This window comes from Sminthopsis crassicaudata, chromosome 1 (assembly GCF_048593235.1).
Source record: "Sminthopsis crassicaudata isolate SCR6 chromosome 1, ASM4859323v1, whole genome shotgun sequence".
Classification (NCBI taxonomy): Eukaryota; Metazoa; Chordata; class Mammalia; order Dasyuromorphia; family Dasyuridae; genus Sminthopsis; species Sminthopsis crassicaudata.
The window spans coordinates 15,137,336-15,152,652 of record NC_133617.1 but is presented as its reverse complement, the minus strand read 5'-3'; the positions used below and the strand labels follow the sequence as shown (position 1 = coordinate 15,152,652).

The 15,317-nt window shown below is 43.5% G+C and overlaps 1 protein-coding gene across 2 annotated transcripts in view; it reads right to left on the bottom strand.

The window, feature by feature from the left end:
• Nucleotides 1-289: 289 nt before the first annotated feature.
• CHEK2 (checkpoint kinase 2) overlaps nucleotides 290-15,317 on the bottom strand; it is a 42,824-nt gene continuing 27,796 nt past the window's right edge. For both annotated transcript variants that reach the window (XM_074295012.1, XM_074295023.1), the window contains 6 exons: nucleotides 15,136-15,222; nucleotides 14,408-14,571; nucleotides 13,825-13,940; nucleotides 11,598-11,683; nucleotides 2,806-2,886; nucleotides 290-530 (listed from right to left, as the gene is read on the bottom strand). In XM_074295012.1, the coding sequence (XP_074151113.1) occupies nucleotides 447-530; nucleotides 2,806-2,886; nucleotides 11,598-11,683; nucleotides 13,825-13,940; nucleotides 14,408-14,571; nucleotides 15,136-15,222 (618 nt within the window). In that variant the 3' untranslated portion in view covers nucleotides 290-446. The remainder of the gene's footprint in view (nucleotides 531-2,805; nucleotides 2,887-11,597; nucleotides 11,684-13,824; nucleotides 13,941-14,407; nucleotides 14,572-15,135; nucleotides 15,223-15,317) is intronic.

The following is a 15,317-nucleotide window of genomic DNA, read 5'->3' as shown; positions in this document are numbered from 1 at the left end:
TAGTTGTAGAGCAGGAGGGCATCTCAGAGACTGCCCAGGTCAATCCCTCCTTTTACAGAGAAGGAAACTGAGGCTAGGAGGCCAAGTGCCTTGTCCAAGTCCACAGAGAGGAAGCGGTGGGGTGTGGACCCAGGCTCTGTGACTCAGTGCCCACCCCCTGCTTCCTTTAGAATTGTATGTTCATCTATAAAATGAGGGGCTTGGTCTGGAAGACCTCCAAGGTCCCCCCCAGTTTTAGATGCATAATGGATTATATCTAATATTATATATATGACCAAATACAAAACCATGATTATATTAATTTTTATTTGTACATCAGTGATTGTTAAACAATTTTTCCATTTTTTAAAAAACTCTTTTTATAAAAAATAGAAAATTATCCCCAAATGAGTAACCAAAGGCAAGTGATGAAAGTCACTTTTTTCCTTTCATAGTGCTGTCTGCTCCTAGCTAGAGGCTAGGTAATGTTTGGAAGAGCTAGCTTCATCCTCTTCTTCCCCTTCATGGGGACGCTTCCTGCTTGTGGAAAGCTAGAGAAAAAAAACAAACAAACACCTTTTGGCAAAAAAGTTTGTCTTACTACAATTCCAAAAGACTTGGGATGGAAAATGGCATCCACATTAAAGCGTAGTATTTTCACTGTTTGTTGTTGTTTATTTATTTGTTTGCTTTTTCTTTCTCATGGTTTTCTCCCTTTTATTCTGATTTTTCTTATACAACATGACAAATATATTCAAAAGGCCTATAATGTATCAGATTGCTTGCTGCCTTGGGGAGAGAAGAGGCAAAGGAAGGAGGAGGGAGAAAAATTTGGGACACAGTATCTTATAAAAATGAATGTTGAAAACTGTCTTTATGTGTATTTGGAAAAATAAAATACTATTGAGAAAAAAAGTTGGTCTTAAAACATCTGATGGATACAAAAACATGTTACAACTGTGCTGCTATGGTGAAGGTACAGTCTCTCTAGGCTCAGAGGAACGAGTTCAAATCTCTCTAACAATTACCATTTGTACGACTGGACAGGACAATTCCCAGTCTTAATTCTCGGTCCCTCCTCTCTAAACAGGACAGAGAAGTTCCCAGTCCTAATTCTCAGCCCCTCCTCTGTAAACTGGACAGAACAGTTCCCTATCCTAATTCTCGGTCCCTCTTCACTAAACTGGACAGAACAGTTCCCTATTCTAATTCTCAGTCCCTCCTTTCTAAACTGGACAGAACAGTTCCCAGTCCTAATTCTCAGCCCCTCCTCTCTAAACTGGACAGAACAGTTCCCTATCCTAATTCTCGGTCCCTCTTCACTAAACTGGACAGAACAGTTCCCTATTCTAATTCTCAGTCCCTCCTTTCTAAACTGGACAGAACAGTTCCCTATTCTAATTCTCAGTCCCTCCTTTCTAAACTGGACAGAACAGTTCCCTATCCTAATTCTCAGCCCCTCCTCTGTAAACTGGACAGAACAGTTCCCTATCCTAATTCTTGGTCCTTCCTCTCTAAACTGGACAGAACAGTTCCCTATTCTAATTCTTAGTTCTCTCCTCTGTAAACTGGACAGAACAGTTCCCTATCCTAATTCTTGGTCCTTCCTCTCTAAACTGGACAGAACAGTTCCCTATTCTAATTCTTAGTTCTCTCCTCTCTAAACTGGACAGAACAGTTCCCTATCCTAATTCTTGGTCCTTCCTCTCTAAACTGGACAGAACAGTTCCCTATCCTAATTCTCGGTCCCTCCTCTGTAAACTGGACAGAACAGTTCCCTATCCTAATTCTTGGTCCTTCCTCTCTAAACTGGACAGCGCAGTTCCCAGTCCTAATTCTCCGCCCCTCCTCTCTAAACTGGACAGAGCCGTTTCCAGTCCCTCCTCTGTAAACACGGAAGATGAACTCTCTTTTCTCTTGTGTAAAATGACAAGACTCAGTGGTCGAAGGCCATTGAGGTCTTGCCCTCCCTATACAGAAGGAGTCACTAGAAGGGCAGCATCCACAGGCAAAGTCAGCATGCTCTTTGCCTCCCTCGCCCTGGTAGAGAAAGTCATCAGCCGTTCTAAAAAGTGCTGTGTCAGTGAATGGTGATCACGAAGCACTTTCCGGGCAACGTTTTCACTAATCAATTGGCTGACGACAACTCCACTGCTAGGAACAAGCCCTGGCGTCCCAAGGGCGGCTAATGGTGCTGCAAACGCCTCCTTCACAAGCCCCCAATGGAGGAGGCTTCTGACAACAAAATCCTCTGAAAAGGATCAAGGACCATCAAAGGGCAATCGATCAGTTCCCTTCCTGGAATTCTCCTCAGCAATCTCTCCGTACCACGTAGATTTGTTTCTTTTGTGTCTTATTGTGACTTGTATTCTTTTCCTCTATTAAGAGTCTAAATTCTTTGAGATAAGGAGCTCTGTCACCTCTGCATCTCCCCTCAAGCCCAGGAACAGAACTTTCTCCATGGCTGATGCTAAGACTAAATTGGCGGAATGTGAATTTCAAATTTTAGAAAGAATTATGTCTTACCTTGATGGGAGAAAAAAAATTCTCTTAATGCTGATTTTAAAGGTCATTTTTAAACCAATAAATAAATGTTGTATAAATACCTCTTCAGTACACCACTAGCTCTTCAAACTCATTCATTTCTTTTTTTCTTTTTTAAGGCAATTGGAGTTAAGTGACTTGCCCAGGGTCACACAGTTAGGGAGTGTTAAGTGTCTGAGACCAGATTTGAACTCAGGTCCTTCTGACTCCAAGGCTGGTACTCTATCCACTGCACCACCTAGCTGCCCCAAACTCAGTCATTTCTTTAACAAAATATCATACCGGGGCTGGGTTCAAAGGTAGATTCAATGATTTCGTTTCCTCCATAAGCAGAATATGGAATTTGCGTTTCATTTCTTCATCCTATAAAGAATTTAAAAGCAAAACAGAACAAAAAATATATAAATGATTTTTAAAGAAATAAATTAAAAAGTTAATTTCTCCATGGAGAAAAAGAAGCCCACATCATGATCAAGTTAGACTACTCTGCTTCAGAACACACACACAGACGTTGAAAGGAGACAGGATTCTTACAAGTTCAGACCCTTTCCTGGAGCTTATTCCTAACTAAAGCCAACAAGACTCTACACATGCCCAGTTTTTCTCCGTAAAAATCAGTAGTCAGGACAGAAGTATTTTACTTTAAAAGGAAATCTATAGAGATACAAGACTATTCCCTAATCCGGAACCTCCAAAGCTGGCACATTACCTGCTCTTAGTACTTGTGGTTAAATAATCCCAAAATGACATAGTAGAGAGCTGCTACCTGGCTCCTTTTAAAAAACACAATTTGTGGGGCAGCTAGGGGGCGCAGTGGATAGAGCACCAGCCTTGAATTCAGAAGGACCTGAGTTCAAATCTGATCTCAGAGACTTAACACTTCCTAGATGTGTGACCCTGGGCAAGTCACTTAACCCCAGCCCCAGAGGAAAAAATAAAAAAAAACACAATTTGTGATCACCTAGCCTCCCAGACCACCTGGGTCCAGTACCATGAGCCTAAGAGCCACAAACCACCCATGCCCTCTAGCCATCACTGAGGGAAGAAATCATTTTAGAGAAGGAGCTCAACCCACCACCCCAGGAGCAACTGTTGACAAGTGCTGCCAACAGAAAGGTAGGAACAGGAACCCTGGGGGAGGCAGCATCTCCCAGACTACCCATATTCTTTCTAGCTCTGTCCTCATAGCCATTATCTGGGGAAGTAACTCCCCTGGAGAAAGGGCCAGCTACACCCACCAAATGCCAACCCATTGCCAGCCACAGAGCAGGCGGCACCATGTTAATGGGCAGCTCGCCATCACTGGGACCATCATCTGCCCTTAGAACCTACCAGAGGAAAGCTAGAAGCCTGAAGCCTGGAGTCTTGAGAACAGCCATGCTCCAGCCTGGGGCCCTCAGCCCGGCCCTGCTCCAGGGGTGCAGCCACAGCTACTGAAGGCCCAGAACAAAAAGCTCTTGCCCCCAAAGTCTCTGCAACACCCCCAGAAAGTTATTTACGCTTTCATCAGTGGAAATGACATGAAAGAGCTCTTGCCACCTGCTCAGCTGCAGCCTGTCAGGAGCTGCCTGGAGTGTAAGCTCCTTGAGAACAAGCGCTGACTTCTCCAGCCCTAACACTTAGGGGCACGCTTGCACATAGTAAGAAATGCCTCAGCCGTTCACTCTCATAACAATACTAGAAAATCAAGTGAGAAGGAGAAAAAAAACCCTTCAACCTTTAGAAAGTTAACTAATTTAAGCCATCCTGGCTGGGTGACTATCTATCCCTTTCAGAAAAGCCTCCGAAAATAGAGATTGAACCCTCCTTGGGAGCCCCCATTCCAGGGAGTTAGCATTTTCATGACAAAGGAGCTCATCGTGTCTGATATGAATTAATGCTAAATGATAGCACTTGAGGTGAAATAACTAACCGATATATTTCTACATCCATTCCTTTACATCCAGCATGGCAGCACGGTTTAGCTGGTGTGGGCGCCAAAGATCAAGTGGCCCCTCTGTTCCATACTGGTTGTAGGACCTTAGGTGGGTTATATAAGGTAACCTTACACTGCCGAGAAGATGCCAACCATCCCTGGAAGGGGGTATTTCCGCAGCCGGGAGCTCCCTCTCCAGTAAAGTCACAATCCGCTCCCCATCCGCCATGCCTGAGCTCAATCATTCCCAATTTTTGCTAACGCTGGTTCAAATACAGCCAACTCTCAATTACTCAGGCGAATGGGAGGCAGGAAATTATGAAATCCAAAACTGGTCCCCAGACTGTTTATTTCCAAATTCCTGATAGCAAAACCTGACATCTGCTCAGCGGCAGAAATGCCGGCCGACTTTAGTTCCAATTCTTCCTTCCCACATCCTGGTACCCTCAACAGCATTATGAATCTACTAAGTATAAAGCAGCAGAAATGGTGCAACCAGGGAAGAGGGAAAAACTCATAGGTAATTTTACATTCCTACAGATCTCTCCGAGAATCATCTTCCTCTGCAGCCTCTAGGTTTCCCTGGGTTACCGGAATAGGTCAAATCCTCAGCTCTGTAAATGTCTCTCACGTATTCCCCAATATAGGGCCTGGCCCCTGTCAAACATATTTAGTATCTATCAAAAAGACATCTTTTCCTCCAGCTTCTGTCCTCTCGGACAGATTAAAACGGTCGTAGAGCATCAGTTAGATGGGTCCTTGGCTGTTATTGTGTCCAGCACCACCTGAAACATCCTCCCATCTGCAACACCTGATGTCAGTCATCAGCCTTTGCTTTCCCGTTCACCCTCAAAGAATATTGTTTTACTTTCAGACAGCTCGGGGGATTGGCAAGGTTTTCCTGACATTGAGCCTAAACTTGCCACTTTACAACTTCTCCCTGTTGATCTGGACTCTGGGATCAAACAAAATTAAGTCTCTTTCATGTGACAACCTTTCAAATACTGAAACGGTTCTCATACGCCCTGCTTCCTCCCACCCCGTTTTACCAAGTCAAGTCTTATCTTTTTCAGACTAAACATTCTCATTCTTTGAAATGATCCTCATATAAAATGAACTCGAGGCCGTACACCATCTTGGTGGCCCTGCCACAGAACTCCCTCCTGAGGTCCGAACAGGATACTCCAGAGGCCGTCTGCCTGGAGGACAATGGCACTACCCAGTAACTACTGTTTCCTCATATCTCCCCCAATTAGATTAGTGAGTTTTGACTGCCATGCCACGTCCCAAAGCCGCCAGAACTTACAAATGGTGAAGTTGGTTTTCTTAAACACCAGAGCATCACTAAGCTCATCCCTTTTGTCACCACGAGATTTGGCCCAATGCTCCAGCCCGTGAAGACCATGTTAGAGCCTCCTCTGCATCATCTTTCCTCTCCTTACTGCCCTCCCAGCAAACTCTCTTCTTCCCTTTATCTAGACACATCACTCCATCCGGCACATTACCTATAGCCCCCCAAGGATTTTAGTAGCTGATCCAAACCCTACCCTCACACTAGGGCTTCCACCAACGTACCCGGGGCCTACTGGCTCTGCAAACATGTCAACTCCCCGATCCTGTTTTTCATCCCACCTGAGCCACACTCCCCGGGGGCCGCACTGTGGATCTTCTCAGCATCCACTTACCTCCACCATGTGACTCAAATCCCTCTGACCATAATGTGCTTCTTCCCCCATATCTCATGAGATCAGCCCTTCTACACAGACTTAGCACATAAGAAGCAACAAAGTTTGTGGAATTTTCTATCACTACAGTTTCTAGGCCTTTCCTTTCTTGACTCAATCATTAACCAATTCACTTAGATATTGCCCCTCAACCATTGACCCACACATCCCCTCGTGGTTCACATGGGTAAAACACCAAGCCTGGCTCAATCCTCCCATCTTCCTTCCTTAGTCCTATTCTCAAGGCTGCCCAGCAGTGCTGAAGGAAGGTGATACGTACAAAAGGATCCACTCAAATTTATGTTATCTTCTCTCAAACAGACCCTCCCTGCTATGGGGAAAGACCTTTTATCCTTTCCTCCATCTCACTACCCAAATGGACTTTTCCCCCCACCTTTTCCTAAATTTTATTTTTTTAATCAACAAAAATATACTCTTGTTCCCTCCCATACATTCCTCTACCAAAGCAGGTGATACTTTGTTCAGATTTCCCATAGTTTTCTTTCCAAGGAGCAAGTCTTTTAATTTCATGGCTGCAATCACTGACTGCAGCGACCATTGGGCCAGAGAACATTTGCGCCTGCTTCCATTTCTTCTCCCTTTACTTGCCAGAAAGCGATAGGACCAGCTGCCACGACCTTAGCTTTTTTAATGTCAAGCTTCAAGCCAACTTTTATATTCTCTTCTTTTTCCACTCGTCAAGAAGCTTCTTAATTCTCCTTCACTTTCTGCCATCTGAGTGCTATTGTCTGCACATTCTAAGGTTGCCGATATTTCTACCTTCAATCTTAATTCTGGTTTTTGATTCATCCAGCAATCTTAGCATTGTCTGGCATTTTGCATGATGTACTCTGCATATAAGTTCAATAAATAAGTTGACAATATACAGTCTTGTGGTATTCCTTTCCCAATCAGTTCCATAGTGACCATCCAGTGATGTCCATGTGTAGTTATCTTTTGGGTGGTTGAAAGAGCGGTTTGCAACGACCAGTGAGTCATCCTGTCTTCTGCCTCTGTCCGCTGCGTTTTGTCCTCCAAGGCCAAACTTGCCTGTTATTCCAATTCCCTTTTGATTTTCTGCTTCAGGATTGCAATCCCCTACAGTGAATGTGACTGTGTGTGTGTGTGTGTGTGTGTGTGTGTGTTTTCCTAGCTGTTGTCCGTCTTCAAAGAACAGATCAATCCTAGTCTTCATCATTACTCACTTTGTCTCCTGCCGCCTTTGGAGAGTGGTGAGAGAGGAGTTTGCTCAGTCCCAGTGCAACCGCATTGGTTCCCGGCCTCTTTTCTTTCGTTCAGCCAGACCCTAAGGCTCTTGGGGGAAGGGCTTTCCTTTGCTTTTAACCCACCATTCCCCGTTGCTCCCTTCCTCACCTCGTTAAGAATTTGTTTCTTAGAAAGAATTTTGAAAGTAAATTTATTTCATTAAATTCTTAGAATTGATTCCTCCCTTTACTTATTTTCACTCTTACTTTATTCTCTCCCTTCTCCTCTTTTCCATCTTTAGATGAAATGAGTGTGTTTTTTTCTTTTCTTCTGGAGAAATTCAGATAAAGGGGAAGTTCAGGTGTTACCCACTCCCTCTCCTCCTTTTTCACTGGATAGCCTTATATCCCCAATTACATGAGATAATTCTCCCCAGCCTAATATTTTCTCTCCTCCCCTCCCATTCCATTTCTATTTTAAAATCATCAAAACAGGGGCAGCTAGGGAGCACAGTGGATAGAGAACAAGCCTTGAATTCAGGAGGACCCGAGTTCAAATCTGGCCTCAGACAAGTAACACTTCCTAGCTGTGTGACCCTGGGCAAGTCACTTAACCCCAGCCTCAGAGGGAAAAAAAAATTTTTTTTTAAATAAATAAATAAATAAAATCATCAAAACATAAAATTATGCTCAAACCTGTCCCCTCAGGACAAGAAACAGATTATCCTCGTTTAATTGCTTATGATTATTCATATTTGCTTTTTTATATTTCTCTTGACTTTTGTGTTTCTATTTCAAACTTTCTATGGAGCACTGGCCCTCTCATCAGAAATGACTTGTAGGATTATATCCAGTTTTGCTGGGTAGGTATTCTTTTTTTTTTCTTTTTCAAATTAATAAAGCTTTTTATTTTCAAAATACATACATGCATACTTTTCAACACTCACCCCTGCAAAACCTTGTGTTCCAAATTTTTTTCTCCCTCCATTTCCTCACCCTCCTCCCCTACACGGCAAGTAATCCAATATATGTTAAACATGTGCAATTCTTCTATACGTCTTTCCACAATTATCATGTTGCACAAGAAAATTGAACTCAATTAGACTGAACTCAATAGCCTCTGCGGTCCTTTTCAGCTCTAAGTCCATCGTCCCACATCCAAAACAGAGCTCTTCATTTTCCTCCCAACCTCTCTCCAAATTAGTTTCCTATTTCTACTGTCAGGACCACCATCCTTACGGTCCTTCTAGTGCCCTCAATATCTCTTGCCCCACTCTTGAGTAATCAGTTTATAAACCTGACTGATTCTACCTTTACAGCATCCCTCGCAGCTGTCCAAGCCTCCTTACCTCCTCCTTACCTCTCTCCTCAGGACGATTGTAAAAGCCTCCTAAATGGTCTCTCTGATCCAGACTCTCCTCCAAGCCATCCTCTACCATTAAAATATTTTGGAGATACCCTGTTTTCCAGGCCGTGCCCTGAGCTAGACATATCCTTTGTGCATTGCTTTGAGCAGCACCAGGTATTCCCTGAGGGAACTTCCCCCTATTTCCCAGGAACCTGAGAGCCATCCCTCACCCCTCCTGAGATGCTCACAATCCTCTTCTCTTATAACTGCTAAGTGAACAAGCCAGGTACTGCACTCCTGTGCCCACCACGCTAACTCTAGTTCTGTATCCCCCTATTCGACTTCTCCCACAGGACCCCAGAACACCTGGAATGTCCACACACGAGCCTGCCCTGAGAACTGCTGCTCGAGACTAAGAATGACCATGTCATGGTCTAGTCCACTTATGGTTTTTCAGGTAGCCCTGACTCCAGCTGACCCCACCCAGCTGCCAACCTGACAGTGCAAAGTAGGGGGGTCTGATCATGTGACTTCTTGGCTCAAAAAGCTCAGGTCACTCCCCAGGACTTCCTGGGATAAAATTCACACTCCAGGCTGGTTCCGGTCTATCCCGACAGAGTGCTCAGATGTCTCTCCTTGTCAAAGGTCCCACTCCTCGACCTCCCCACAGGAAGAAGGTTTTTTCCTCACTTCAAACCCCCATCCCCATCCTGCTGGGATTTCTTCATCAAATCACTTTCTCCATATCTGCACTGAGCATGTTATTTTTTGCCCCACTAGAATATAATCTCCTCAAAAACAGGGCCCGCTTCATTTGTGTCCCCCCGCACCGAATTCAAAGCTGGTCCAGACATATGTAACCTTAGTGATGTCTCAAGAGGCTGTCACTCAAGGAGCTACAGGATGATGAAGTTCTCAGTCGTGACTCGTCAGAGCTGTTTAAGCTACAAAAGGGCAGCAAACTATAGTAAGTAATTCAGGCAGCTAGGTGGCACAGTGGATAGAGCACCAGCCCTGAAATCAGGAGGACCTGAATTTAAATCCAGTCTTAGACATTTAACACTTCCTAGCTGTGTGATTCCAGACAAGTCGCTTAACCTCAACTGTCTCAATTTAAAAAAAAAAAAGATATAATAATTCAAATTCCAAACATCAGATCCCTGGAATGGGCATTCCAGGATTTCCTTTATCTATTTATAAGAGTTTTCCTCCAGATGAAGGCTACAAGTAAAACACTGGACCGGATTTAAAAGCATGTTTCCTACCCCTCTCCTAGTCACAACCCAAACTACAGACTCATGGGAAGAAAGGCCCTGCCTCTACCCAGCTTCTTGTACTAGAACACAGGGAAGGAACCAAGGCACTCAATTCTCTTCTCCGTCAGATTTGAAGCCCTGGGGACAAAGCCCCTTTTTGTTTCTAAATCACTTCTCTCCAGAGCCCTCATGTTCCAAATCAACGTCACTGGATAAGAGAGTTTGTACCTGGGGTTTAGTTTGATATGTTTGGGAGGGAAACAGTTTGATCCTGTTTCCAGAGCAACACCCTAAGCCTTTATTTGTAAATTTTTAAAAGATTTCACGTTTGTGAAAAGAGCTGGTCTTAAGTAACACTGCCCAAAAGGCAGAGCTCTTCAGCACAACTGGGCTTCCCGAATCCTGAGGCCTTTCTCCCTCTGTTCCAAGTTCTCCACTGTTCTCCCCCTGAGAAGACTGACAAATCACAACCTGGTATGCATTTGGGCCAATTATTTCCCCCAGAGATAATCCCACCTTTATTTGATTGAAGGGAAGAACTTTTTGGATTCCTGGGCTTTCAGCTGAGGAAACCAGAGCCAACCAGTTGTCAAGTTTTAACATTTCCACCATCACCATCTCTCTGGAACCCCCCCTTCCTCTCCTGAGGGTGCTCCTGCTCTGGTGCAGGCCCTCACCACCCTCCATCTTCCTGCTGTAGCCAAGTCTCTCCCTATTTAGCTGTTAAATGGGCACAGGTCTATCCATGTCAGCCCAGAGCTCTCGTTATTACACTACGGTAACGTTCCCACTACATTTAGCATCTCCTCGTATCAATTTACCTAATGCTATTCAATATGTATTTTCCAGCCTAAACTATGTTCTCTCAAGTGAATGGGGGCTAAAGTCTTCCCGCTCTCCTAGGAAACGGCAAATGAACAAGCCACTGGTTGGAGGTCAACTCGGCTAAGAGTCAGAATAATAAATGCTAAGGCTCTGCAGAAGGAAGTCCAACTTGGGATCCAAACAAGACGCATTAGAAAAGGAAGATTACAGCATCCTCACACTGATAAGACCCTTGGTACACACTGAATAAAGTAGCCATCTGACATCCGGCCTGCAAAAGATTCATGACACCTTCCTTTTATTTTAATAACAGGCCATGGCTACAAGGAAATTCTTCTAGGGGCAAAAATGACATTCTTTGTCCTTGACAGAGCTCTAACCTGCCTGCCTCACACAGGACATTATTCATTCTGAGCAAAGTCTGGGGCCCAGGAAAATCTCCCCCGTCCTACTTGTGTGTAACTGTCCCCGAGGACCTAAAGCCTTTGCTCTTACGCAGCAACCTGGCTTATTATAGAATAAGCACCCATGTACCAAGGAGATGGGAATTTTCTGACATTAAAACTGTGTTCACTTATAAAAAAGTCACATTATAATTACCTTTGCCCTTTGCCCCCGGGGAACTGGCTACTGAGCCAGCTTCTAGTTCCAGCCCTGCTGAGAGGGTAGTGGTTAGCTCATTAAATGAAATGGCTGTCAACTGATGGGTTCATAGGAACATAACTGGGGCTTCAAACTAAAAGCTGTGACATGTCAACTGTCATCAACTCTGCCCAGAAAACGAACAGCCTTAACACCCACCTGAAGCCACGGATGCGCCAAGGCTTCTTCTGTTGTATAGCGTTTCTCTGGATCCACTACCAGCAACTTCTTAACAAGATCCAAAGCTAAAACCAAATGATACGGCAGGTTACCCATCAAGTAAGCGATTCATCCACTAAACAGAATATTAAAGGGTCCAGCTCGTGACAGGTTATCGAGCCTCCAAGCTGGAAGCAGAATTCATTTGGTCAAATCTCTACCTGAGCAGGAATCCCATTTATAACATAGTTTCCAGTGCAAAATCGCCTTGAAGCCTTTATTCTAAATACCTCCAGGGAGAAGAAAGCCCCTCCCTCCCAGAGAAGCCATCCCACTTCTGGAATCATGTTTAATCTCCTTTGCATATTCTACCCACCATTCCAGACTCTGGCCTCTAGAGCCAAGCAGAATAGGGCCCTACACTTCGATCTCTCTACGCCAGTGGTCTTCAAACTTTTTAAATGGGGGCCAGTTCACTGTCCCTCAGACTGTGGGAGGCCGGACTATAGTAAAAACAAAAGCTCACGCTCTGTCTCGACCCCTCAGCCCATTTGCCATAACCCAGTGGGCGCATAAACATCCTCAGTGGCCGCATCTGGCCCACGGGCCGTAGTTTGAGAACCCCTGCTCTATGCTACGACACATTCTGACTTTCTTCAAGACATGTTCCTATGGCACAGGAGTAAAAGAGGCCTTAGAGAACATCCTGCCCAGGGGGTCTTAGTCTTTCTGGAGGCCTGAGACCCCTTTGGCACTCTAAGGAAGCCTATGGATTCTCAGAATCATGGAGAGTTTTTTGCTTTGCTTTCTTTTTTAAACTTATATTTGAAGGAAATGCTAACTTTCAGATGGATATTGATAGAAATGAAGATGTACTTTTTTTCCCATATAATTTCATGGACACCCTGAAATCTATCCACAGACCCCAGGTAAAGAGCTCCCGATTGAGTCCATTTCCCCTGATTCCACAGATGAGGAAACTGAATCTCAGACAGAAGGCACTTTTCCCAAGGTCACACTGCTCATCGATGGCTGAAGGAGGAATGGAGTCGCTCTCTGTGTGTTTAAGCTCATGACGTCCCCCTTATAATCCATTCCACTTCCAGCTCATCTCTTCTTACCTCATTCTTCAGAACGGGCTGAAGGTTGCTAAGGCCCGCCTTTCAAAGTCTCTTCTCCTTTGCCCCTTACTTCTCTTTCTCTTTCCCTAGCTGTCTAAATTCCAAATAAACTACATTTAAAATGTTCCTGACAGCTCTGAGAATGTTTCTACTTCTCAGTAGAACTGATCACACCCTGGCTTTTACACTGAAAAATCATTAGAATGAGACTTCACATAGGGTTAATATAGAAAGCAGGCAAAACCAATGGGATGGCTCAAACATGTTTTAATAATGCGCCAAGCAGGAAAAAGATTTTGACTTTCCATTATCATGTTGTGCTTGTCAGCTGTTACAAGTTCTACTTTCCTAAGTTGTGCTCTTGCTTTTTATTCTGAAAAATTATACAAGTTGCAGTTCTATGGCAGCTGGGTGACACAGCGGATAGAGCACCGGCCCTGAAGTCAGGAGGACCTGAGTTCAAATCTGGTCTCAGACACTTAGCACTTCCTAGCTGTGTGACCCTGAGCAAGTCACTTAACCCCAATTGCCTCAGCAAAAAAAAAAAAAAAAAAAAAAAAGGTGCATTTTTAAAAGATATGAAGTCTGGGAAATGAGTGTAAACTGTTTGCACTTTTGTTTTTCTTCCCAGATTATTGTTACCTTCTGAATCCAATTCTTCCTGTGCAACAAGAAATTCGGTTCTGCACATATATATTGTATCTAGGATATACTATAACACATTTAACATGTATGAAACTGCCTGCCATCTAGGGGAGGGGGTGGAGGGAAGGAGGGAAAATTCGGAATAGATGTAAGTGCAAAAGATAATGTAAAAAATTACCCATGCATATGTACTGCCAAAAAAAAGTTACAATTATAAAATTAATAAAAAATTAAAAAATAAAAGATATGAAGTCAAGCTATTCTCTGTTCTTACTCCTTATATTCCTTGGTACAACTGAGTCCTGCTCATTTACACCAAAATCCGCAAAACAACTCAAAACATGAACCTTGTCAATAACCCAGCAGCCAATGCCACAGCGTTACCAAAGTGGGACTCGAAGGTTCCCCCGCCTCTGCTGGTCACCCTACAAAGTTTCACCTTCCAGTGTATCAAGCCATACCATTGTCTGAGATAGTTTTCCAAACTTCTGGAATGAGATTGTATTTCCCACTGATGATCTGATCCTTCAAAGGGACTTGAGTCTTATGCTCCGAGAACGGTGGATATCCACTGAGGCTTAGTGAGGATGGAAAGGAAAAGGAGCCATCATGTTTTCAGAATCAGACAGTAATAGGCAGTTTCTCCGTACATTCCAAAGTCAAAATGCCATTTTATATAGTGTTAAATTTAAATTTAATATTTTAATGCTATACTAATTTGTTTATTAAAATATTAAAATAAAAAATAAGTACATTCCAAAGTCAAAATGCCATTTTATATAGTGTTAAATTTAAATTTAATATTTTAATACTATATAATTTGTTTATTAAAATATTAAAATAAAAAATAAGTACATTCCAAAGTCAAAATGCCATTTTACATAGTATTAAATTTAAATTTAATATTTTAATACTATATAATTTGTTTATTAAAATATTAAAATAATATTTTAATAAATACAGGATGTGAATTAAACAAAATCTACATGCATCTAATGAGTTCCCCCCCCAAAAAAAATTCTGAGGCCCAAAAGAATATCTTACCAAACAAAGAGAATAACCCCTAAACTCCAGTAGTCTACAGCACGGGTATAACCGGCGGATCCCATGGAAATGACCACCTCTGGAGCCAAGTAGGTGGGTGTGCCGCATAAGGTTCTCATGAGGGATGACTCCCCGAGAATCTTCGATTGCCCAAAATCAGTAATCTAAAATCAAGGGCAAAAGGGATTCATTTCACAGATAGCCTCCCAAAGCTTCCTAGCACACACAGTGCCGACTGCTCCAACTTACGTGGTTTACACTTTCACTTAAATCTGCTGTCCCAGATCCGTGACATTTAGCATTTAGTTGCTTAATGTTTTAATATATAGGCGTTTGTCCCTTACTCTGTAGATGTAGTCAGATGTGTGATACCATCTAGGTAAAGAAGAGGCACCCCCCCACTAGGACAGAGTGTCACCTGCCATTGTCAAGAGTCACCTGGGACACTCAGGGGCCCGAGGCCTTGCCCACAGTCACTAAATACTAAGCCTCCCTGGCTCCAAGGCCAGCTCTATCTGACCACGCTCTGCCTCCTCTCCACAAAAGGAAACCGTGGAGAAAACAAATAAAGGAGAGAGGGCAAAAGCAAGCCGGCCATAATGCTGCCCTTCCCTGTACAAAAGAGATGCCCATGGATCTGGCGCCCATTCCAAGGCTGGGCGAGATTTCAGTTCTGAGAAAGTTTCTGATGAACCAGGATTCACTGGCCGGAAGACAAGATTCCTTACCTTTATGAGACAGTCCTCTTTCTGAGATGACAGGAGCACGTTCTCAGGTTTTAAATCCCTGTGTATGATACCGTTTTCATGAAGGTACTACAGAGATGGAAACAAGGGACACTCAGAAGAGAAGTGCAAGAAGTTAGAAACTCAATTTCAAAACCAGTTATTTTTTCAAAACAAATGAATAT